A 25,520-nucleotide genomic window follows, 5' to 3' on the forward strand; every position below is an offset into this window, starting at 1 on the left:
TTGGACTCTGTCGCTCAGCTTTACCCCTGTTTCTGTCCTTCCCACATCTGGATGTCTTTCTGTCTCCTTTGTTTTGTGGACCTACCTGGTAAAGTGACCAAAAGATCCTCAAAAGCAAAGCATCTTACTGACTAAAGCAATAAACAAAGTATTTAAGATCTTTCAGTCTGGGAAGTTTGTAAAGCCATGTCTAAAGCTTTGGGACTCCAGCAAACCACAGTGAGAGCCACTGTCTGTACACAGGCAAAACCTGAAACAGTGAGACTTCCCGAGAGTGGCTGGGCAAACCCAGTTACCCAAAGAGCGCAGCAACAACTTATCTAAGAGGTTACAAAACACCCCACATCAAGATCCAGAGAACTTCCTCTCTTGCCTCAGCAAAGGACTATCATATCACATGCCTTCTTAATTGTTACATTGCATACAAATATTTCTTCCCTTACAGATACAGAAATTGAAAAGGAGCAGAGAGAAGAGTTCTTATAATGTCTGCCCCTTATCACACTTTCCAGATTTTTCCCGACAGTGGTTGTGTGTAGGTGTGAGTAAACTTGTGTCTGTGCGAGGTCTTTTTTGTTGTGTTTAATTGTCAGCCAGTTTTGCGTTGCTGTCAGTTATTTGAAAACCACTGCTGAGCAATAACAACATTAAGGCTTGTCTCTTTTTTTGTTCCATTTTTTAACAAAAAAACCTTGATGATCCTCACAAGGTTTTGGGAAACTGTGGTGGTAGTGTGGTGGTCAGATGCTGCATTGCTGCTTCCATAGCAGACAGACCTGCAGTGACCAAATGGAACCCAGAATTGTAACTGTGTTTCTGAACAAACCCCTGGACTAAGTCCTATTGAGATATTAGGATTAGGATTGAGGTCCTATTGTGTTTTAATGGCAACATTCCTGGAAAGAAAAGTGTTTGACAAGTGATTTTGTTTTCCCTTAATGACAAATTATTTTAATGTATTTTTCCTTTCCAATTCATTCTGTGTCTGATACCATATGGCTCATTCTATTGTGGCCTTTTCTTGAACTCTGTTTCTCTTTTTCTTTTGCATAGGGTCTATCAGTTAATAACTGTGGCTCAATACACTTTCCTCAGCCTCTCACCCTAAACCTAACCAGCCAATATACATGGCTAACCTTAACCAGGACTCTTAACCCAACTTAAACCCCATTCATGACCCACTTGTTTTGAAGTTTTTATCCTTGAGCCTTAACTATGTGGGGACAGGTAAAAATATCCCTACAGAGCAAAATGCCCCCAGAAGTAGCTGTATTTCCAAGAAATCACAAACACAGAGTTCAGATGCTGGGCTACATTCGATGAAAATGATGAAGAAAAAGTGGCCATTTCTTTTGAGTTATGAAGGTGACCGAGGTTCTCCGGCGTCATTCAGTCTGAGAAAATTGCCAGGTTGCTTCTATCAGATGGAGGAAATGCTAAGCGGATATACACACACACACACAAATCACATCTTGCCAGCTTCAATGGGTGGAGGCCAATCTCAAATTGATCTCACTCGCAGATTATCATGTCATATTTCAAAAGTACGATTCAGTCCTCAAAGATGTTGCCTCTGGCATGCTGCATGTATATTATATGAGATCCATGTTGTGAATAGTAAGTCAATTAGATTGCTTTTGTGACGCACCTCAGACCTGAGCCCTGAGCTCCGTTTTCTTTTTCATCCTCTTCAGTCCCAGGTGTTTGTTGAGTTTTGTCATTTGGGGTTGGAATGACCTCGAAGTAGTAGTAACAGAAGTTTCTCTTTTAAGGACAGTTGTTGCAAAGAAATATGTAGAGTGTATTTCTTTGTGCTACAATCACTAAAATATGTCAGATGTCATGCCATGTCAAATGAAGCTGGAGACATTATTGTACATATTGTACTCTTGATTCATTCTCAAAATCTGAAGAGAATTTTGTCCCCTATTTTTCTCCCCCCAAGAGTTGTTGCAAGGGTCTTGTATGTGTGTGTGTATGTGTGTGTGTGGACCAATTTGGGGGAAAACAGCTCCTTGTGAGGACATCTGGCTTAGTTAGGTCCATTTTGCTGGTCCTAACAAGGTTAGGCCTCAATTTGATAATTTAAACATCAAAGTAACTGGGTCATTGTAATTGGGTTTAAGTATTGTTCAGCGTCCTGGCTAAGGTTAGCCAGGTTAGGTTTGGGGTGTGCGGTTGGTGAAAGCATGAAAGTCCATGAGCAACCTCCAAAAGTCCTAACAAGGACAGGAATACAAGGATGTGTGTGCGTGTATACAGTCGGGTTCCCACAATCTCATTCTCAGTGAAATGCCTCTGACGTTGTTTACTACAAGATGTTGCAGGCAGTCTCCCTTAATATGGCGAGCAAATACGAAGTACTATGGTGCTGAAAGGCAAAAATGTGATCTCCACATATGTGGACGGATGAGGGGATCTAAGGGGTTAAATCATTAGTCAGCTTGGATGGCATGATTATTTTGGATCTCCGAAAACTCATAGCCATTTGAAATAGAATGACGTTATTTTTCTCCCGGGTCGATGGAGGGATGTAATCTGATAGGTATGTCACTTTTAATAGATGGGGCTGTTCATGCTTTTCTGTTTTCAAAGAAGTCCAGCTAGATATCGTAAATGAAATATGTACCGGTTTTAATATGTTGCAAACAGTTTACTTTTCAGAGTGTCCTTCCTGCTAGGGAACGTGGAAACAGTTGCATTAGCCCTTAGTTTCAATCGATTTCAGGGTCTCATTCAGAAGCTCTTGATATTTCCTATAAAAACTTTTGAACTAGTAGAAATATTTTTTTATCCATAATAAGACCATCGCAATGTGTAGCCTTTCCAAGTGCGCTGTATTCTGAATGCATCTTGACATCGATCAGTATCTATCTAAATAGAATTCAAATTAAAAATGAATGTTTGCCTACAATCTCACCCTTTGAAATAAATAGCTGTCTAAACAGAAGGAATGTGTCAGAACTGCAACAGCATCCCTCTGCTTGTCCTCAACTTGCGTACCACTGGAGAGCAGTACTGCTACTCAGCAATTACTAGCATAACTTCACTTAGAAAGACAGAGGACTGTCGAGATCCCCTGCACCTTGACAGCTAGCAGGTCTTGGCTACCTTGATAGTGTTCCTTACAAGAGGGCGGGCTACTACATTGTGTTATAAGTTTTCAAACTTAGCCACCGTCATTATTACATTTTCCTGCTATAGAAACTTTGCACTGAAATATATGCATGTACTAGTAGATCAACTGGGATCTACTCTTAAACTCTGGCAGCTGTTCTATGGGAACTCCGCTCAGACAATGACTTAACACTAACAACACTCTCTACTACACTTTTCCACTGTTTATCATGACATTTATTCTTACCTGCAACCATGAGCAATATTCAACATGATGACTGTACACCACAAGCCTTTTGCTTTATAAGGCAAATAAGTTGAGACATCAAGCTGAAATTTGATATGTTATGTTGGCTGAAACATTTTCACTTTTTTTTTTTTATAAAATACATGAATATTTTTAAATAAATGCTACACATCACTTAACACCACATGATGCTGGCTCAGGATCGCATTCTGTTTTGCTCTGCAGATCCATACGGAACAGACCTGTTCCCTAGCAGACCAGCTGCTCTGTGGTGAGCCCGTCGGCTGTCGCTTTGGCTCGGGTCGTCGGCTTGTTTGGGGTTACTGTGTGTGTAGAGAGAAAGCTGCGAGGCTGACACAGCCTGATCTCCTCTTGTGTCGCTCTGCTGTGATGGTGTGTCATGGTTGGTCAGGAAATACAGTGTGAGCACAAGAAGTAGAACCTGCCAAGTCCGGGACACTGTCCAATGCATACACACATTATCACTTCCACCACTTTAGGACATTAAAGCTTCATTACCACCGGTCGAGTTTTTTTTTTTTTTATCTAACCAGAGTGTGAGAGGCCAACAAGTATTTTCTCTTCCAGGTAATGACTGACATCATAGCTAGAACTTTTACAAAGACAGATGAGTCATACACTGACAATTATGACACATTTATGTCCCAGGAAGATGACTAATACAAGTACCCAGTCCGTCTGGAATCGTACCAAGCTCGCTGTGATACATTCATTACTCACTGCCAAATGATTAAGATTAACTTTTCCAAATAAAATGTGGAATACTCCACTAGCTACTTAAACTCTGGCCTTTTCTTTATTATTGAATCTTCTTCTAGTCTGAAGAATGCAATGTTTAGCATCATCTGTTTCCCAGTACTGATCAGTTCCATGAATGTCTGCTATGGTATATCATATGTTAGGCCCAAAATTGTCCAATGGCAAGGAACCTTTGAACCTTTTCAAGTTCTTTTAAGCTGAGATGGCTTTTATTAGTCCCACAGTGGGAAAATTCAACTGGAGGCCTTATGATGCTTTTTCATGTTTTCAGAGTTATCACAGGGTTACCAAGATGAAACACCTCCATCCAGCAAGACATACTTTCAAAGTAATTCATTTTTAAGCATAAGCCTACAGACATGACCTGCTACAATGGCGATCACCACTCATGCTCTATCAAGGAGCTGTTCCAACGATTGGTACAAATTTATATGTCCATCTCTGAATCCATCTTGTTGCGGAGCTGGACTCGCAGAAGTGATCATTTTGCCACGCACAAATACACCATGAAACACATTTTGGGTGAATAAAACTGTGAACTTCCACACAAACCAAAACGAGGTCGCAGACATGGCCTTTTCTAAATACAACTTACTAAATGACAAGACATACAATTTTATTTGGATGTGAAGCGGTTTGATAACAAAATGTGAAGCATGAGTTTGTGCTTTCCTGTTATCAACATGATATCACACCGTTGTTGTGACAGTATGCCGTGGCCTTTGGAACCTGCACGAGCAGTATCAGTGGCCTTATCTGGAGTTGGAGTTCACACACAGCAGGCCACGGCGATACTGTCAGCTGTGTGAATGCAAGTGTCTGGGAATATTCTGGATGCACTCTCCCTACTGAAAACAAGGCCAGACAAAGTGACAAAAAATGCCAGACACTGCATCTAAAGTGAAAATAAATAAATTACTAAAACTAATGGGTCATTTCCTAACTAATTCATGCACATTTATAAAATGATCTGTCTCCCTATTCGCTTTAGCCAACTCTGCCTTGAACCATATTTCCCACGGAGAACACCTTGGCACAGTCATTGGAGAGTGGCACACACAACAAAGGTATAATAGTGAGAGAGGAGACAGCAGGGTTTGTGCTCTCTTCATCTCACAGTAACACTTCAGATGGGTGTGTGTGACATCAGCAGGCTGGTCATGCCGAAGTAAACTTTCAATCGCTCTATTCTGACTCACAATAAGTTTATTAGTATCCAATCATGAATTATGGACTCACTATATCTGAGAGTGTGTCAGCTGCACTGCGTGTGTTGACTGGAGTGCCTCAAGTTTAATCACAGCTCTGCTGAGTTTAAATTACCTCACGGATCAATGATGAATAATACAAGAATGCCCCAAGTTTAGTTTAGGTCATGGCAACATGAAACACAGAACTCTTTCATTTTAAATCTCTTACTGGCGTCTCACAGAAAGCAGACATCTTAGAGCACTCAGTTTGTCACACAGCCAAGATAGAACTGGCGGAACACAGTCCATGAGGTTAGGAACACAACAGGGTTCTGCAAGAGATGTGAAACATTTAATATGTCCACTTACGTCATGACTATATTTCGATACAAACTCATTCTTTGTTCAGGTAACAACAGAGGTTAGAAACTGGTAAGTTTCATAAATAGGAAACAAAACGCTTTCAAGGCAGAATGTAGTGTGTCAAACACAACAGAATGAAATTGTATTTATCAGGATTTTTTAAAATCCCTATTGCCTGAATGGCAAAATTTAGCATGCTGCATACATATTTTTAACCCATATAACCCATCCGGGCTATTTATGTGTTTATATGAGCTCAAGCAAAATTCATATTCTCAGAAGGGATTAATAGTAGATTTCCCAGAGCATGCAGGTTCTGATGAGCAGCTTGGATGACTAAATTTGATTATGGTTAAGATTTGTGAGTGTGTGCATGTTTGTCTTACTGTGTGCGTATTTGCGTGAGTGCGTGTTCGTGCAGCAGATTACTGAGGTGGGCCCAGGCCCTATCTCTTTAGACCAGTGGCTCAGTGAGACACACGGTCACATAAAAAATCAGACAGTGGTGTTATCTCTCTCCCTCCAGACCCACTGTGACAACCCCCCCACACCCGCCCCACACACACACCAAGACGAACACCCCGCTCCCCCCTACCCCAACGTTATCACCTATTTTTTCCCTTTGTATTGTCTTATTTCTATTTTTTATAAAATTATTCTTCATTAGCGCATGATATCATGTTGGACTGCTCATTATTCCAGGGGCTTGCTGTTTCAACAATTATTGTAGTTTCACAGTACATCCAAGTGTGCGGCTCTGGCTAGCATCATTCATGCTCTAATAATGTGACAGCTAATTTTTTTGGACATCTGTCAGATGGAATTATAAAGATGCCAACCCGTCTTCCTTCCATGCAGTCACAAGCTTGGAAAAATCATCCTCATATTTTATTGTGAAACTAAAAACTGAAAATGTTATTTTTCTCTTTGTTTTAAAGATACTTTCAAGAATGTAGGGGGTGACTGCAAAAAGAATTGAACTGCTCTGAATTCAATTTCTAATCCAAATAAAATTAAAATAATAAAACAGAAAATCACCACGGAGAGTGTGTGGACTGACAAAATAAATGGTTGGTCATGAACTTGAACTGCGAGACGCTGTTCGTAATCCCACTATTGACATTGATTCGCTATTTGCGTACTAGCTTAAGTCAACAGTACCATTGCTTCATGTGCTAGTGGATTTGCTTCACAGTCAACGGCTATAATGTTTGCATTTGTCCATAAGAAGCTGCGATTGAGGTTTTGCCAACGGCAGAGGCAGGCGGGGGGATGGGAGATTGACGGGGGTGATTATTAGCAGTCCTCTGGGTCTTTTGTCTGCGCCCCAAGAGAGAAAGAGGTTAACGCCACTTAGCCTGAGGGAAAGCCTTCCGAGGCCCATTGTGTGTGGCGTGCGTCTGTGTGTGAATGATATTGGCTTTGCCTGCTGTGATCCAAAATCACTTAGTATTTGTTTCAGTGCAGTTTGTCAACCCGACCCCCGCCTCCTCCTCATCACACCCTGTCACAGGGATTGCGTTCAGGCAGCTTGTGTTTGAGCCAAACCAGAGTGCGTGCAGGACTAAGCCTGGAGATCTCTGGACGGTCAGTGGCTACCCACAGTACCCACTTGCTCTCAGGAAGATGCTGTATTTAGTCAGTTCACAGGTAAGAACTGAGCTTTTAAGTACACAGCAGTGGTTCCATCGGTGATTGTTGACCTCTATAAAACACTATTCGTCCTTAAGTGCACATTCAAGGGCAGCATCCAAATTCAGGTTCAGGTAACTTGTTTATTCATCATTAAACTTAAAATATTTATTTTCCCTAAATAAATGCAGCAATACCAATTTATACACCCCGTAAAATAGTTTCTTCGCATGAACCTTCGATTATTTTTTTGTGTTGCATCCTCCGTTCATGCATGCGACCACATGTATGACCACTGTCGTACTGCCTGCTTCTTCCTTGACACAAATAGAGCTGGTTTAAGGATACATTTACATTTTATATCTGAGGTTTGAGTGAGATTGTGTGTCTCACCTGACCCCAGAAACAAAGCACCCAAATCTAAACACATCTGTTTCTTGAGCGGAAGAAAGGTTGATTTTATTTATTTATATTTATTTATTTATTTATTTTTATATTACTTGAACTTGAATGAGGAGCAGAACCCAAGCGCTGTGATCAATAAATTGCTTAGTGACATCAGGAAAATAGTCAAGATTACAAGTCCAACATCTCCAAATATGTCCAAAAGTCAAAAGGTGTCTGAAACAAAACAACAACCTGGATGGAAAAAGGGCAGAAAACAAAACACATATGACATCCTCCTTGACTCAAATTGATGTTTTTTTCTTAGTTATTCAGAGAGTGTCTGAGCAAAAACAATAGTTTTAAGCTGTACAAAAGAATGAAATATAATTGTTGTTTTGCAGTGTAGTTAATTATTTACATGTTTGTGAAACTCACTTGGATCTGGCAGATTGCTTATGTGAACTCCATTCCATTGCCACTAGAAAGAGCAGCCTATTGTTCAAGTCACAGGCTAAATTGTAGTTTGTTCAGTAGCGTAACTCAAATAAATACTTTATTCCAATAGTTGATTTAATACAAAAAAATAAATGTAGTTTAATGACCAGCAAGTTAGAGCAAATTGAAGTGAAGCTGTGTGTAGTTCAACTACTGATGCTAAGCTCCAAATTATATATATTTTTATATTATAGATAGAAACTTATAATATCTGAAAATAAATGTATAATTTTTCACTTTTTACATGCTCTCACTTGCACACTTTAGATTTTGTTTATCTCAAACGACCTTTGTTCTAGTCTGGATATTCTGCCACTCATCCTGTTTGACTTTTCGTTCTCTGCTGCGTGATGATGCATTTTATGGTTCACTGATATATTTTTCAGTGCTTCAATGCCAGTAGGTCCATTATTCATATGAATGGGATGCACACAAATATTCTTTGTTCAGTGAGTGCAGTTTTGTTAATCTTGAAAAGTGTTAATCATTAAATATTACAAATGACTCAGTTTGAAGGTCGTCCCATTCATCAAGATTTCTAAATGTCAGGTACACACGCAAGCACGCACACACTGACAAAATATGCTGGCTCTCCAAGGACGCAGCAGTTTGTGATGCAGTCTGACAGGTAGCTCATATTCCTGATCCAAGCGTCGTCTCATTAGGCCACTGTGACAAGCCAGTATTAGTCCTGCCACATCTCATTGCTGCAGACTGTCTGTGCTGCACATAGACAGTGTGGAGACCTTGTGTCTGCCCTCTTCGCGACTCTCCCTCAGATATTAGTTTGGTGTTGTCATTAGTCGGAGCGTAGTGTCATCTGTCCTGCTCCAAACACATTATGTCTTTTGGCTAAAGGACAAATCATTCCTCACACAGGTCTTATTGTAAATCAGAGATAATGTTGAGTGACACTGCACACCAGAGTAAAGGTTTGGATACTGAGGTGGACATCCACTGCAAGTGTCGCAGCAAGACTACTGAGGTGCCTCAAAACTCTATCAGCAGGTTTCAGTGCTACAAATGACAGGCTTTTTGTTGCTTCATCTTCTCTCTCTTTAGTGTGTGTCCTTTGCACTGAGTGGTTTCTGGTACCTCATCAGGTTTTAGAACATTGGACCTCAAAGTGTGCTGTTTAGATGAAAAGAAAGACATTCTGTCGAGAGACTCAATGACAGCAAACAGAAGACGCCAATCCTTGGTGGTTGAAGTCATGACGGGATGTTCAATAATACATTGAAGATGGTATAAAACCAGAAGTTTCCAAAGAGACAGTACGTATCACAAGATTCAAAGGTTACAATCACGAGGTCAGAAACACTGGCAGGTGGAAGATACAATTCCCGAAAACTGGGTCAGAACAATCTGGCAGGGATCACAAATATGAGCAGGGTGCAAGTGCTCTTGCTCAAGGGAGATTATCAGCAGGATTCGGGAATCGAGAGTGGCACTGAGGACGAGGAATACAAATCAGCAATACCAAGAACATGGATTACACTGATGCATGACACAATTCCTTAACCATAGACATGTAATAGTACTACTACTACTAATAATAATAATAATAATAATAATAATAAACAATATATTACTATTATTATTATGATTATTATTATTATTATTATTATTATTCCAACGCTGGTTCTGGACTGTCAGAAAGATGTGCATATTTTCCCCTGTGTTATAATTACCAAAGAAAAGCCTGTGACAGTGCTAAAAGTCTGAAACAGAGCTTAAGAATAAATTTACTATATCTTACAAGGTTGTTGGACCCAAATCTCAACATTTTTTCCCCTGTGCTTCTTAAACTGTACTTGGATGAGGAGCAGAACCCAAGTGCCGTGATCAATAAATTGCAGCTTGACATCAGGAAAATAGTCAAGATTACAAGTCCAACGTCTCCAAATGTGTCTAAAAGTCAAAAGGTGTCCAAGCTCTGAACCAGAACTAGAACCTGGAAGGAAAATTAAAATGTCTGAAAACAAGACACATACTATGCAATTGATGCCAAAGTCAGACACCATGAAAACAGCTACTAATAACTAACAAAATCCGAATTAATGTGTTTTTTTTCACATTATTTTGACATTGCCATTCATCCACCTCTGCCCTCCACGTATAGTCAAGTGGACCAGGTAGATCTGAGGACTCCAGTAACACGTTCAGTTAGTTCTGCAAAGCTCGCCAGGACAATCAGAGGAGCGGGACATCAAAATAACAGGCAGACCTGCCAGAGAAGTTAGACGACTAATTCGATGATCTAAAGTTTTAAATCTGTCAAGTATATCGCTACAAAATATGGATCTCACATGTGATCAAATTTTAATAATAATGATATATATTACATTAAACAATTATGTATTTTATATATCATAAAATGAATAGTTATGATCTATTCCTATACCTAGTCCATGAAACTAATACACTGTGCAGCACGAAGCAGGCTACTCTTTCCTTCTTAAATGGGGTTTTTGCCTATATAACGTTGCAAGATGTTCTTGTTGAATTTGGCTTTCTGTAGTGTAAATGCAGAACCCCTCTGCTGCTTTATCGTCACCTTGGTGACCGTCAGCTGAGAAATGGCAAGTGAAGCCCTTCATTAGGTATCAACACAAGCTCAGACGGACCAGATAATGGCAAATAAGGAAGTGTGTGCGCTTGAGCATCTACCACAAGGATGTGGCTTTGCTGGCTAGTAAATGAAAAGCCCCCAGGGATGAAGTCAACCTTGCTGTCATGCTTCAGGGAGCACACTGTGTGTGTGTTTGTGTGTGTGTGTGTGTGTGTGTGTGTGTGTGTGTGTGTGTGTGTGTGTGTGTGTGTGTGTGTGTGTGTGTGTGTGTGTGTGTGTGTGTGTGTGTGTGTGTGTGTGTGTGTGAAGGCAGGGGCGGGGGGAGAGATTGAGGTGGGTCACCCTCCACTGCTGATGTGAGACGATGTCCAAATGCGCAAAAAGAACAGACATGCACATGGATGCTCATGTACATATGAATGAACTAACACATCCTGTCACTCACTGAGCTGTTGTGTTTGAAAGATCTCTAAACATGTTGGTATATGTCAGAAGTGAGTGATCTAATATACAGTATACAGTACTAAGCTAAGATGACAATAAGGAAACAGAATAGAAGTCCCTCTACCTAAGGAAAATGAGTGTGGAAATGCCTATCCACCAAAGAGCTTTTCAAAATGTCCCCTCCGGAAGGAAAGTTGTTGGAGGCAACCCCACTTTGACTCAGCTTGTCTTCTCCATGACAAAGAAAATAAATGATTTGGCCATTTCTCAAAACGATTCTCAGTTTCCTCCGTACAACACGTCTACCTGATTGATGTTTGTGTAATCATGCAAATGTCTCCATAAGACGCCTCGTGCCTTGGTACCAGGTCCCTGCCTGGTGCAGATATCCAAATGCACTCTTGGTCAAGCTGCTGAACAAATGGAAATCTACAAGCAGCTGAAATGACTGATCATTATCTTTGTTACGTGTCATTGAGCCCCCTCTTCCTACAGCCTCCATTTTACCAGGCCCCGTTCCAATAGGCCAGTCCTTCCTCCGTTTTCAGATGTTTAAAAAAAATTGTTTCACCGTGAGTTTACCTCAACCACCTTTTTATTTGCTTCACAGTTACATTAGGCTCTTCTTACTATTCATCCTTCTTTTATTCACTTCTGTGTCTAATAGAAGAGGTGGAAGATTAATCTGCCTTCACAGAAGACAAGAGCTTTTTCTTCAGTCTGCCTATTGAAGCATCCACTTCCTGCTCCATTCTTAATAAACATATTCTCTTTGAGTCATCCTCAGAATTATGTGTTAGAGAGTGTGTGTGTGTGTGTGTAGGTTTGTGTACACTGCATTTAATTTGGCACCTGCAGTAATCCTCCTTGGTCCCCTCTGTGCCATCTGAGCACCGTAGGCCATCATGTCGTAGGCGCAAGATCATAATGCACTCACTGAGGCATGTAATAACTTCTTTGGTGTGTGTGTATGTCCAGAGCGCTGGCTAATTTACTGCATTGATCTACATCAACATCATCCAACGAAAAGCTGCTTGCGCCGCCCAGAGCAATTGATGCCAGCATTGACTGCCTAGCTTGTTGTATGTACGTGCCAATTGCGTTGCATATGTTGGAGGACGATTGTAGAAAAACACTGATCTCATTAATTCAATTATTTACTATTATGAATTTTAAAATCAAGAGTTAACAAGTGTCTCTTTTACTTCACTGAATAGCAATATCTGATGCCATAGATATTAGTTGCATAACTGCTGTATTATTTGGGCAGCAACAAACTATTATTTTAGTTATATCATGTTCATGGTCCATGACAACCCCAGTCCAAACAGGTACTCCTTGTAGGGTCTCCCTTGGCAAACAGGTCCCAGATGAGAGATCACACTATAAAAAGTGTTCAGATCGATTCATGGGGAAGAATGAATGTGGTCATGTGCTGTGGGTCATAACCGAAAGGACGAGATCCCGGATACAAGCAGCTGAAATGAGTTTTCTCGGACAGGATCGCAGGCGTCTCCTTTAGAGATATGGTGAGAAGTTCTGTCACTCATAGAGTAGAGTGGAGTCAGTCAAGGTGGCTCAGGCATCTCATCAGGATGCCCCCTGGACGCCTCCCTTTGGAGGTGTTTCAGGCACTGCCAGATGGGAGGAGACTGAGGGGTTGACCCAGGACCAGGTGGAGGATTTATATCTCCACACTGGCCTGGGACCGTCTGGGATCCCCCTGTCGGAGCTGGTGGATGTTGCCCATGAGAAGGGCGTTTGGCACGACCTTATGAAGCTGATGCCTCTGCAACCTGGCAATGGATCAGCGGCTGAGGATGGAAGGAAATACAAATCAGAAAATGTTTATCTAATCAGATCCAATGGGCCTCTCCATTTGTGTGAGTCACAGCTTTTATTGTGTTGTCAGTCAGATGGAACCCAAAATAGACAAACACGAAGAACAAAGGTGGCTGGTACTGTACATGCTGCCTTGAGCAGACAATCATCCAGCCTTCTGAGTCAGAAGTGCTGTCCTGTTTATTTGTTTGTAGGTGGTGTTTGGAGTGTAAATGATGATTTAAAAATGGACGTGGGTGAAAACGTGAGCTTAAGAATTATTTGGTTTACTAGCATTACCTGTCGCCACAATGTACACACATTCATGATATGTATAGAAATAGATATTCCTTAAATAACATTAGTTTCGGTGCTTGCTGCATCCTGGCTGAAGGTAATAAAACAAGTGAGTAAATGAGTAATAACTAAATTGGAACACGACGGGTGCATACAATGATGCAGGGAAGTAAAGTAAATAAGCGTGTAAAACTGGGTTTGAGCTTTTGTCTGGCTATATACCTGTATTTTTTACCCATTAAAGCCCAAGTCAGCCTTAGAAAACCATTGAGAGCTGCTGATGTCAAGACAATAACAACAAACAAAATGTAGAGATCAGTTTTTATTCAAGCATTTATTTAAGGATGGGTTGACTCAACTGGGGTGCATTCTGAATCAGTAACTATAGTAATGAATATATTAAAATGGCGATCTGAAAACGAGGAAGAAACAGACTGTCCGGTTCTTAACAGTCTAACAGTTGAGAGGGGAGGAGGTCCGATCAGAGACTGAAACTAACAATCTTATCAGCTTCACGCAAGCTGCTGTCCAGAGAACTTCAAATGGATGAACATGGCAGACATTTTGTGTCTTCCTATAACAATTTCCTGCTCCTGCTCTGAGCCATTCTCTGTGATGGTAATGGCCGTATCGCACCATTGGTCACACTCAGGTAGTGCGCTAGATGACGTATTTCTCGCCATACATCTTCTATATGTCTGCCACTGATGTACTCTACCATCTCTGCCTAACCTGATACTGTGATGCCCCTCAATTCCTCCACTCCTCTGCCCCTCCTTTTGCTTTTGCCATGAGATACATTAAAAAAAAGAGCGGCATCTTTTTTTTTTTTTTTTTAATGTTTCTTCACTCAGCTTTAATTTGTTACCAATGTTTCTTCAGTTGAACCACATTTGTTTAGTCTGTGCCATTAAAAAGAAAAACACTACAATGTAATGCCAGCATCTGTCAACACAATCCTGAAGCTCCTCTCTTCCACTCGTGGCTGTCATGGCAGTTTACTCCACACACCATGAGTCATGATGTCAGTCCACGGTGCATGATTCACTAACTTATTAAACGCTGGTTTATCATTAAGCAACAATTATTAAGCAGCAGTCATTTGTCCTGAATTGTGTTTATTTGTTGCATTTTTTTTTGCCAACCTTTTTGATGTTTTGAATACTTGATGTGAATGAACTGCTTGTAAATGCTTCAGTGCAAGAATGTTCATTTCAACCTCTAGGGTTGTCAAAATAACGCGCTAAAAACATTAGCTATAGTCTTTCTTAGCGCTGCAAATATTTTTGACATGCAATAACACGCACGTGTTTGACTATCCGCTTCTCATTCTGCCAGTTATGAATGACCCTCTGTCCATCCTGTAATGTTGATATCAGGAAGCTGAGTTGTTTCAACATGAGTTGAGATGAAAAGTGAGGCGCTGTCTTGATTGTGAAGTGGAGTTTTAAAGTCATTCCAGATGCTTCTTTCCACAAGGCTGAAGTTATTTGTAGTAACAGTCGATGTGAAGTCTGCTGTCCACAAAGTATGCTGAGTCCCATGGAGTATATACAAAGGGAGGAATCTGCCATCACTACTGAAGGTTCAGACTCTGGACTGTGTTACCATTTCTGTAACATGGCCTCTTCATTATTACATTGTATACAATTCCATCATTCATTTCACAGAGATTGAAAAGGAGTGATGAATAGTGGAATGAAACTATTATCATTATTATTATTGAATTATTATTTGACTTAGAAAGTTCTGAAGAACGCTCAAAGAAGAAAAGTAAAGTGGAAGTGAGCACCTTGCTCAGTGTTCCTGAGATGAGACTTCACAATTTGGAAACTGATCAAAACATGATTCACGCATCAGTCAGGCATCAGGTCTGAACTACACCTTTATTGTACTGATATTTAATGCACAACTGGACTGTAAAGAATTCTTCTCTGCACACAAGTTACAGCAGGAAAGAAACCTTGTAATATAGATACTATATTAAATTACATCTAAAAAATACAGGGGGTGGACAAAATAATGGAAACACCTTAAAGCTTTTTGGGCAAAATAATGCAAACTTTTAGGTGTTTCCAACCCCTTGTAGACATATATTTGCACTAGAACATGATTTGCCATAATTCAATTTTACCTCCATACTTGGGTGCTCATTCTTTCCATTGTGATTGTACACCTGGTACAATTTAGTAGTATTGACTGTTATTTTCATTTTCTTGTTTTCCTTCTCCTGAAATAAAAGTTGAATCATACACTTCTAGAAATAATATATGAGTGATTGTTACCAAACTGATAACTGTCACAAAACCTGCTGTCAGTAAAATTTTGGGGCTATGAGTGGTTAGTGGAATGTGTTATAGCATCACGGATCCATTGAGAGTCCTTGCTATGCAACTCAATATTTGACTCACTCGTGTGATTTTGGATTTAAAAAATATTAAACTTCTGTTTTTGATTGGCAGCTCTGTTGAGCATGTTTCTGAACGTAATTCCTTAAGAGGCATGCCAAAATAATAATAATAATAATAATAATAATAATAATAATAATAATAATAATAATAATAATAATAATAATAATAATAATAATAATTTATAGTGATCACAACTTATAGACCCCCAAATGGCAGCAATAGTTAGCATCAGTAAGGTAAGTGGGGAGAAGTTGCATGGCTTAAATGTCATACAACATATGTCATATACTGTTTAATAAATTATATTTAACATGGCTTTAAAACTCAAATAAGATCGACAGAATGTATGAAAAAAGAGGAAAACATCTGATGCTAATAAAGCTGAGATCTTTCTTATCATTTATGAGAGAAGTCTCACTCCTTTGCCACCTGAAGCATTGAGCCTCCCATTATCGTTTCATTTTAAGGGAGATTTATTGTGGTCATAACTTTTTCTCCTTCCACCTCTTCTCCTGACATTTTTATGGATGACCCCTCGCAGGACTCATTGGTGCTCATCCATCAAGAAATGTCTGTGATTCGGAACGGCATCCCAATGCTATTAAAAGCATTATGGGCTAATAACAATCTCCACACTCTGTCCTCCTTGCAGTTGTTACATCGTCTTCGTAGTCAATACATTACTGAGTCCATATTTCATCCGGAGAGAAGGACGCCTCTCTGTCCATGGTAATCTCGCTCTTGTTTTGACACATCTTTATATCAGTGTTATTTTTTATGATAGAGCAGATAAAGAAAACTACTATGAACTAAATAATAGATCTGTACTACACATGCACTTATTGCCACTGTGTGAAGGACCCAAGCATAACAACTAAACATATTTTGTCGATACAGATACATTTTAGTCTGTCTGGGTTTGTTTTTTACACCGAACAAAAAAAAATATTTTTGCAATTGTCATCTGTGTTGGAGCTGACAGAAAACATTATAGCTTCAAGATGACAATGACTGATTATTATTGTTATTATTAGCAGTAGTAGCAGTCGAAGTAGTAGTAGTTGTAGTCAAAGTAGTAGTAGTAGTTTCACTGGTATTACGTCCAATACAGATGTCATTGAACAGAGCTGTACATCTCTATAAGTGTGTATTCTGATGTCATTATTGGCACCTTTGTCCAGATGGCAAAGTCCCAGACTACACACACTGTGTGAGTCAGGTTGGTGATGCCTTCTGCTTACACAGGTTTAGGGTTTGTGAGGAACACCCTTCAGTGAGTTAATAATTCATCATTCAGCTCACTCTGGAGACATCTAATACTGGGAAAGACTATCAGCATCACTAGGTCGTCTTGGCCACACTCAGATAAGATGTCACTGCTGTTTGGAGACAAGTCTCCTGTGGGAGCTTGTAGAATCTTGGATCAATGGAATAGAACGTAATACAATCAGCTACCTTTTATAGCTCTTTCATCCAGTTCAATAAGCAGGAGGCAGAATTTCGGGCCCCTTTCCCCCCAGATGATTCCTCCTTCCTTTTTGTGCAGTATAATTATGAAATAACAATTGAAACTGTTGCTACATGTGATTGCATGATGTATTTGTGTAGTCTCATATGAGCAGTTGGTCTGGCATTTTTAACAAATTTTTGTAAACCCAAGGTTACAGGATGCAACCCTGGTCCTACTTAATGTGTGCTCTGCCCTCAAACCTGTTTTTGCAACGGATATTACCACTAAGTAATCGTATATACCTATCACTAAAAAGATGGAATTGACCGAGCAAATACTACAAACATGGCTGAACAGTACATATTCCCCACAGTCCCACATCCATTGCTAATTTCTAGCTATATCAGGATGGTTCCTTTTTGGGGGGAGTTGGCAGCAGATGCCCATGTTGAAAAACAAACTGCAACATTCCTTTTTCACAAGCACAATTTTTACACTCATCCAGAGTGGGTCGCTGCTTAGGATCTTTGGAGTGAGATGGAAGTTCTGTATAATCAGAAGTGGCATTGAAAAGCCTCGAACTAACCAATTTTTTGGTCCTCTGTGAAGCAATGGCTCTCTGCAACAGACACCGCAGCTTTCAAAGAAAGAAAGATGGCTGCCAACAGACTAGTTGAGAAGGTGTGGCAGGAACAGCAGTGTATGTTGGGCTGAGGACTGGTCCTTAAGAAATGTCTGTTCACGGGATGAAAGAGGCTGCCATTTTGTCTCTATATCTTTCGTCTTCTTTCTTCGGTGCTGCTGGCTGGGTGGAGATGAGACCCGTGAAGGCTGTGCTGATTGTTGTAGTGTCTCGCTTTTTCTTCCTTCCTGTGGCGGAGTGTTCTGCTTAAGAGACAAGAGTTAATTGAAGATGTTCCCAGTGATAATGACTACTGACTGGACCATTTTTCTGTGTTATCCCCTGCTTTCCTCTAACCTTCTCTGTGTCTCTGTTGCCATCGCACAGTGCAGTCTTTCCCACTCATTGTTCGCTCTGCCGTTCACTCACAGTGGTTACGTCACTGTGTGGCTTCTATTTTATTTTCCAGCTCCTTGCAGAAGAGCTTGTTTGTCATTACATTACATTATATTACATTACAAGAAAACCAGCTGTGTTAAATTCATTATTAAACAAGGTGAACCGTACACATTCTTCTTCTTCTCCTCTTACGTTACAATACATACATTGAATAGTGTTGTTTGTTACCACACACTGATGAACGGGAACAAGTTAGGTGTAATCCTTTAATTTATTTCCCAGCCCGTCACGTTGATGTCTGTGGTGGTTCAAGGTCATCTGTCTCTGCGGTTTGTTCTGCCGTCTCTGTGGACACAGGCTATAGAACTAGGGTCTCTTGCCAGTTAGCATCGCCACAACGTTGGCAAACTGTGTAACATTCCGTGGATGTTTCAGGGATGTATTTTAAAACAAATTATAGAGTAATGTTCCTACAATATCTTGTCACAAGTGAATTACATTATCATAGCAACATCTGAAAAAAAAGATAACGTTTAAGCATCAGGTGAGCATTTTCTATGGAAAGATTCCTGCATGATAAGCAACATTTGGAAAATTATTTCAAGTATGTAATATTGGTTTCTGACTGTGTGATAATGCCTGTCTCCAACATTGGTTGTTGCTGCCGCCCTACAGCAAGAAAGTTGCAGGTTCACCTCCAACTTGTTGCTTCAAAATTTAAGCATGTTGTCACAAAACATTTTAAGGTGAATACCAGCGGAACTTAAAGAAAACTTCCCCCATGAACATTTCCTGAACCTTTTTACACCCAATAACTGCAAAAGCATGCCACAATTCAAAACACAGTTTTAGGTACAAACTATTCTATTAGTTGAAACAGACATTGAATGGGTTATAAGAGGAACCAAGTGTGTGCTTTCAAGCTAAAATAGTTTTCTGTGTGCATCTCCATCACAGCACGAGAAGAGAACGTGGCCACATTCCGTGGCTCGGAATACTTCTGCTACGATCTTTCCCAGAACCCCATCCAGAGCAGCAGTGATGAGATTACGCTCTCCTTCAAGACGTGGCAGCGCAATGGCCTCATCCTTCACACGGGCAAGTCTGCCGACTATGTCAACCTGGCGCTGAAGGATGGTGCTGTGTCACTGGTCATCAACCTGGGCTCTGGAGCGTTCGAAGCTATTGTGGAGCCGGTCAACGGGAAGTTTAACGATAACTCGTGGCATGATGTGAAAGTAACCCGGAACTTGCGTCAAGTAAGTATCAGAAATTGTGAAAAAAAAATGCCTTGCATCAATAGCAATGTGTTTATTGTCAATGCTCAATATGGAAACCTGCCAAACATTTTCATGTGTATGCTTTAACTTTCTGTATTGCTTGATGCCTTCATTCACCATGTTTTCTTATTTCTGTTGACATGTTTCACTTATTGTTACTAACAAGTACTGACTCATCATTTTTTTTGTTTGCTTTTTTAACAACGTCATTGTTGACTAAATTCTCATCCACCTAACCAAAGCAATCAGGCATTGGATACGCCATGGTAAACACTCTCCATTGTCTGGTAGATATCATTTGTTCATTTGTTCATCTCTCAGTGTGCTGTGAACTCTTGTCCTTCTTCCTTCCTTCTTCGCTCATTTACATCAATTATTATGGGGGTTTTGCTATTTATCTCTAGGAAGAAGGTCATATTTGGAGATACTAATAAATGATAACTTTCTTGACACTTAAACTGACCTTCTCTTCATGTTGGCCCTTCACTGTTAAACTCACATATCATGTGAGTGTCTGCCTTTACTCTTTGCATGTATGTTTGATATTTTTCACTCTGCAAAGAGAAAAATCTGGTTGCAGCAATAGTGTTGATGACCAGATTTAAAACTATGATTTACTCTTCTTAATTTTCCATTTGATTTTAGCCATCTGCTGTGTTTCTTCTGGACAATCTAACGGTCAAATCCTAAAAAGCTCAGTGTGATAGGGTGAATTTGCACATCCATTTATAGTGTCCATGTACTTGCCATCTTAATCATACTCGAATCATTTTTTTACTTTGGTGAGGTTGTGATTCTTTGTCTATTACTTATTTTAGATGTCACAGGGAAACCTTTGTCGTGTGATGACATGCATAACTTAGCTCTCTCACAAAGAGTGCACATATTACTATTAGGCTGTGAGTGGCAGTTGATTTGAAGTCAACTGTGTGGTTAATATGAAGAAATGCCATTGGGACCGATTCACCTGCTCTTTGTCTGGTCCCTCACATAGGACGCGATTACACTGGGGCACTCTTTTAGAGGCTCTGAGAGTAATTGGGACACTCAAACTTAAAAAGGTTTCTCTAATTTCAGAAGAAGTCATTTGAGGTGAAGAAGTCATTTGTTTTCATTGTATGTGTATCAAACAAAGTCCTCTTTCTCACTCAGAACACAGTGGAGGAAAACAACAAAACACACGCAAAATAGTGTTCTTCTAAAATGTAAGAATGTCAAAAACATTAAAATGTGAAATGAAAAATAACACCAAACAATTACAATTCCATACTTGTATATTAAGATGATTGCGCAATAGACTGGGTGCAGCCCCAATATTTCTCCACATTTTACAGAAGCCTGTACTGTGCATTGTGAGTCACCCTCTTTGTCATTCATATTTTACCGTGTGAAGTGACTTTTCTTATCGTCTCTCTGATCATGGAATCTGCTTCAAAACCTTCACTGGTTATCCGATAAATGCCATCGTCTCTGAACTTCTTCCCCGTGTTCCCACCTCAATGTCAGGTAACAATATCAGTGGATGGAATTCTGACAACGACAGGCTACACCCAGGAGGACTACACCATGCTAGGCTCTGACGACTTCTTCTATGTGGGTGGAAGTCCAAGCACAGCAGATCTACCAGGCTCTCCTGTTTCAAACAACTTTATGGGCTGTCTAAAGGAGGTAAAGACCTGATTTCCAACTCCATGTTGTAATCCTAAATATTGATCACATTTTGAAATGAAATTGTTAGGTGTTTTGTTTAGATGTTTTTCCACCATGTGAAGTAAAACAACACCATTATGTTTGTTTCTTCAAGTCATTGTCACGTCTGTATACTGCAGGTTAAGCATTCTAAACTAAGACTTTAGCTAACATGAAAACACATCGAAAGCTCATTTTCATAAAATGTCTGCACACAAAGGGTTTTGATTTGGGAAAACTAATTTCAGTGTGTTTCAATAACCTTTGTTTAAATTGGTTGCTTCTTAAACAAAAGAGATCCATTATTACAGTTTTACTGCACGAAACTGTGATATGGTCTTTATTAAAGGAACATTTTGTAATTTGTGCCAATAAAATCAAAGCCTCTTAAAAGTAGGCAAATATGGAAGCGATTCTAAAGGGTCTGCAAATACACACAAAAGATCATATGAGAATTGGGAAGAGAGGGAAAGTGGCGCCATTTAATCCCTCTCTGGCCTACTTGCAACTCTGTGCCACACTGGGCAGGTTTTTCAATTGCCTCCAGCACTGATGCGTGCACACGCACATGCACAGAGCACCCGCATGCACACAGACCAATAACACATATTAATGTAGACACAGCGCACCTGAAAATGCACTGTAATGCATTTGTTTTGAAGAAGTGTCAGGATTTTTACAAAGACCAGGGGTGCTGCCAGGTTCTATGCACACATGCTACGGTCACTTCGCTTCACGATTTACCTCTCATGCCATTGAGAGAGATCAATGCGATTGCTGCCCAGTCACCCTTCAGGGGCACTACAGACTAATCCACCAGTGGGTGGACTGAGCCACAGAGCCCAGAGGTGAGATGGAGACTCATGGGGAACCACCTCACAAACCATGGAGATCATATCCTATCCTCAGTCAATGGGACTGACTTTGGGTTGACATTTCCCCTAACAGACCAGAAGAATACGCATGCCAGAGAGCCCCAACGGTGATGCAGTCAGCACTCGTGGAGTGTGCACACACGTCACTTGGCTGACGACTAAGCAACAAGAGAGACACTTGAAAGCTCTACTCCTAACTAACTGGACATATCAGGCAAGGAAGGCCTCGCTGGTGATGCAAGAAAAGCGGGCCACCAGCGGTTGGCTCAACTGGTCATGCAGCGTGTTACACACCCATGGCTGAGGCGAAGGACCCTGATCAGCCCTCGGGCTGCTCATCCCATCCCCAGCAGCAGTCAAGATGGAATGGTGGTCAACCCAGAAGAGAAGAGAACAGAACAGAAGAAAAGGAAGGAAGAGCGCAAGGGGCCCTCAAAAGAAAAACTTTTTTTTTCTTTTGAGTATATATATATATATATATATATATATATATATATATATATATATACCTTGCTGGGCTACCTGGGCCACATTCCTGGAAGTACACTGAAGATGGATCATTGAAAAAAAATAAGACAATAAAATAATGAAATGAAGGATTAGTTGAAGAACTCCCCAGAAGAAGTTATGGTTATGTACTATAAGTAACAAGGCAGAATATTGAAATATCCACAAACCAGGTAACTGCTGAAATCACAGTGAAATATACTGGAAAAATAAATAAATAAATGGGGAAAAAAACTTGAAGACAAGATGAAAGGAAGGGTGCCTTTTATATGCCATTGAATTCTGGCGCTCTCAAAAGCACGGATTTATGTTTATGGTTACTCAGAAAGATTTAGGCTCTCATTTGCAGGGACCACCAAATTGAAACCTTAAGCTCGCAGAGGTTGATGTTTACTTGAACCATTTATTGTTTGGGATGTCCTAATTGTCTGTCTGCCATGCTACAGAGGCACATGCTGGTTTGTCTTTGATCATGTGTGGTGGTACGTGTCCTCTAAATGTGGCGGGGACTCCTCTAGCCCTCTCTCCTGTCCAGCCTCCTCTCAGCCTCCTCTCCCTGCCATTAGGGCTAATTTCTCTAGTGCAGCGCCTCTCTCTGTGCCATCCAGCGCAGCGGCATTATGGATAAATGTTTTGTTTCCATGGCATCAGATCCCGGTCGCCTTCTTAGCCCCTGTGACTGGCCAGCCTCTGATTATTCAGCCTTTCATAAGGCAGCAATTACAGAGAAATCCTGAATCTGTGAGCCTACAAAACACATAATGGCCTACAATAACACATAATTGCAGTAATTGTCATGGTCATTACTCCCCCCATCGTCCACTCTCATGGAGCTCTGCTCCTAAGTTCAGCGACACAAAGAAGGACAAACTGGAGGAAGGACAAAGACCAACGATGAGCCAAATATCAGTGACTGCCAGCTCTTTCTCAAGTGAAATGTTACTCCCTGGCGTGCAGGGTATTTCACTTAACCAAAGTGACTGTCAGTGTTGAAACAGATTTAAGGTTCAATATGTTATTGCCTCAGGTTCCACATGCTGATGATCTTGCCCAACAGACGTGATTGTTGTTATCTCACCAGTGACAGCTAATGTAGTTTGGGCAATATTCTGTAAATGCAAGTCTATAAATATGAGTTTTTATGAGTGTTTAAAGGATAGAGGTACATGTGCTTGGGATCGCGGTGCGGACTCTGAGCCCTCTAGATTTAGCACTTGACTCAGAGGCAGCCAGTAGGGACCCAACCGAGTGTCTGTTTGCCCTGGCTGGTACGTACGGGGTCACCATGTTGACAACATAGCAAAGGGACAGTCCAAGACAGGCTTTAAAAGGTGTCAATGAAATATTTAAGTTGATTTTAGTGGACAGGGAGCCAACTTACTGCCTTCTGTTTGAAACAGTTACCAGTTACCAGCTGAGTCCAGAGTCGAGGAGGAAAGAGTATGAATGAATTCATGAATGAGATTGGATGGAATTGATTTTAGTCAAGGACTGGACTGTTTTGTCTTTGTTTTTTTTTTTTTTTTTTTGTTTTTTTTTTGTTTTCTTTTCTGGAATGTCCTGTGTCAGACAGGACACAGGGATTTCAGGCTAAACCATTTTAGCGAAACTATTGAGTCAGCCATTAGGGAAGCTTGCAGAGTTTGCTACTATATGTACTAACAGAACGACAATGCCTTGGTGATCCTCTCTCTGAAGTGGTCGTCCACATAATGGGAAGATGTGATGTGACAGATGATTTGGCCAGGAAGTAGCATGTAGCTTTATAAATTAAAAGGGACCAATTACTGAACCTTGTGGTACGGTAAATTTAGTCATAAATAAAATGAAGCTCCTATGGGGAATCCTTGCGAACTTCCTCTCAGAGCCCAGCTATCTCATCCTTAGCCATCTTCAGCTACTGTACAGCTACAAGTCTATTCTTGTGAGAGAGATGTAGTAGGACTGGAGGAAGTCATTGCTGTCACCAACCTATAAAATGATCTCTGGATTAATACCTACTCAATGCAATACACTGGACAGTATTACCACTGTGAAGTGTACATTTCTGAAGCCACCCAAACCACATAGTCCACCTGTCCTCCATGTGGGCGGCTACGAAATTCTGCCTTAGACAGCGGAAGCAAAGATGAAATGATCATTTTTCAGTTCAGCTGAAACATCAGTGCTGGACCAGCGATGAAAATGAAAGCAGGGCTGATGATTTCCATGACCGCATAGTGGAATACATGAACTTTAAATAGCATTTTTCCACACTGCAAAATGAGAGCATCATGAAAATGAGTATCAGAGTACTGTTAATAATATTGTTGTTGTTGTTTGATTTTTTCCTTTCATTTATTTCTCAAACGTTTGTGGATTAAGGACATTTTAAAATGGAAATATGAGGCAGCATGGAACTGTCTTTAATTTGTTGTAGCATTATTTCTGTTGTCGCGCGATGACGTCAGCTGAAAGGTGTTTACCACCCAGTGGTCAGCAACACGCACTGCACGCGCAGAGAATGGGGACTTGTGATATAAAACTGGAATTTATATTTCTGGCTATTGCTTTGAGTGCATCTTACCCATTGTAATAGATATATTAAAATTAATACACAATGTAACTACATTTACAGTTCAAAAAGTAATATTGCTACAAATAATAATGGGAAAACAGTTGATTGCACTGTGAAAAGATTGACTTTGTTACATATGTTTATTTCATATATATATATATATATATATATATATATATATATATATATATATATATATATATATATATATATATATATATATATATATATATATATATATATATATTATGTATTTTCAAATATGGTCAGTTCAGTCATTTCATTACTAACTACATAGGCTGAGCAGTGATTGGTGGTAGGTTGTCATTCCACGAGGAGCTGTGCCACCTTACCATTCAGGCACCTCAATGTATTATGACATAAA

General features: G+C 40.2%; 1 protein-coding gene across 1 annotated transcript in view; it reads left to right on the forward strand.

The window, feature by feature from the left end:
• Positions 1-25,520, forward strand: part of nrxn3a (neurexin 3a) — a 101,833-nt gene that overhangs the window by 24,338 nt on the left and 51,975 nt on the right. The window contains 3 exon segments of the mRNA XM_053845832.1: positions 19,185-19,486; positions 19,750-19,773; positions 21,014-21,175. Of these exon segments, the coding sequence (XP_053701807.1) occupies positions 19,185-19,486; positions 19,750-19,773; positions 21,014-21,175 (488 nt within the window).

Source organism: Synchiropus splendidus, chromosome 16 (genome assembly GCF_027744825.2).
Source record: "Synchiropus splendidus isolate RoL2022-P1 chromosome 16, RoL_Sspl_1.0, whole genome shotgun sequence".
In the NCBI taxonomy this organism is placed as follows: domain Eukaryota; kingdom Metazoa; phylum Chordata; class Actinopteri; order Syngnathiformes; family Callionymidae; genus Synchiropus; species Synchiropus splendidus.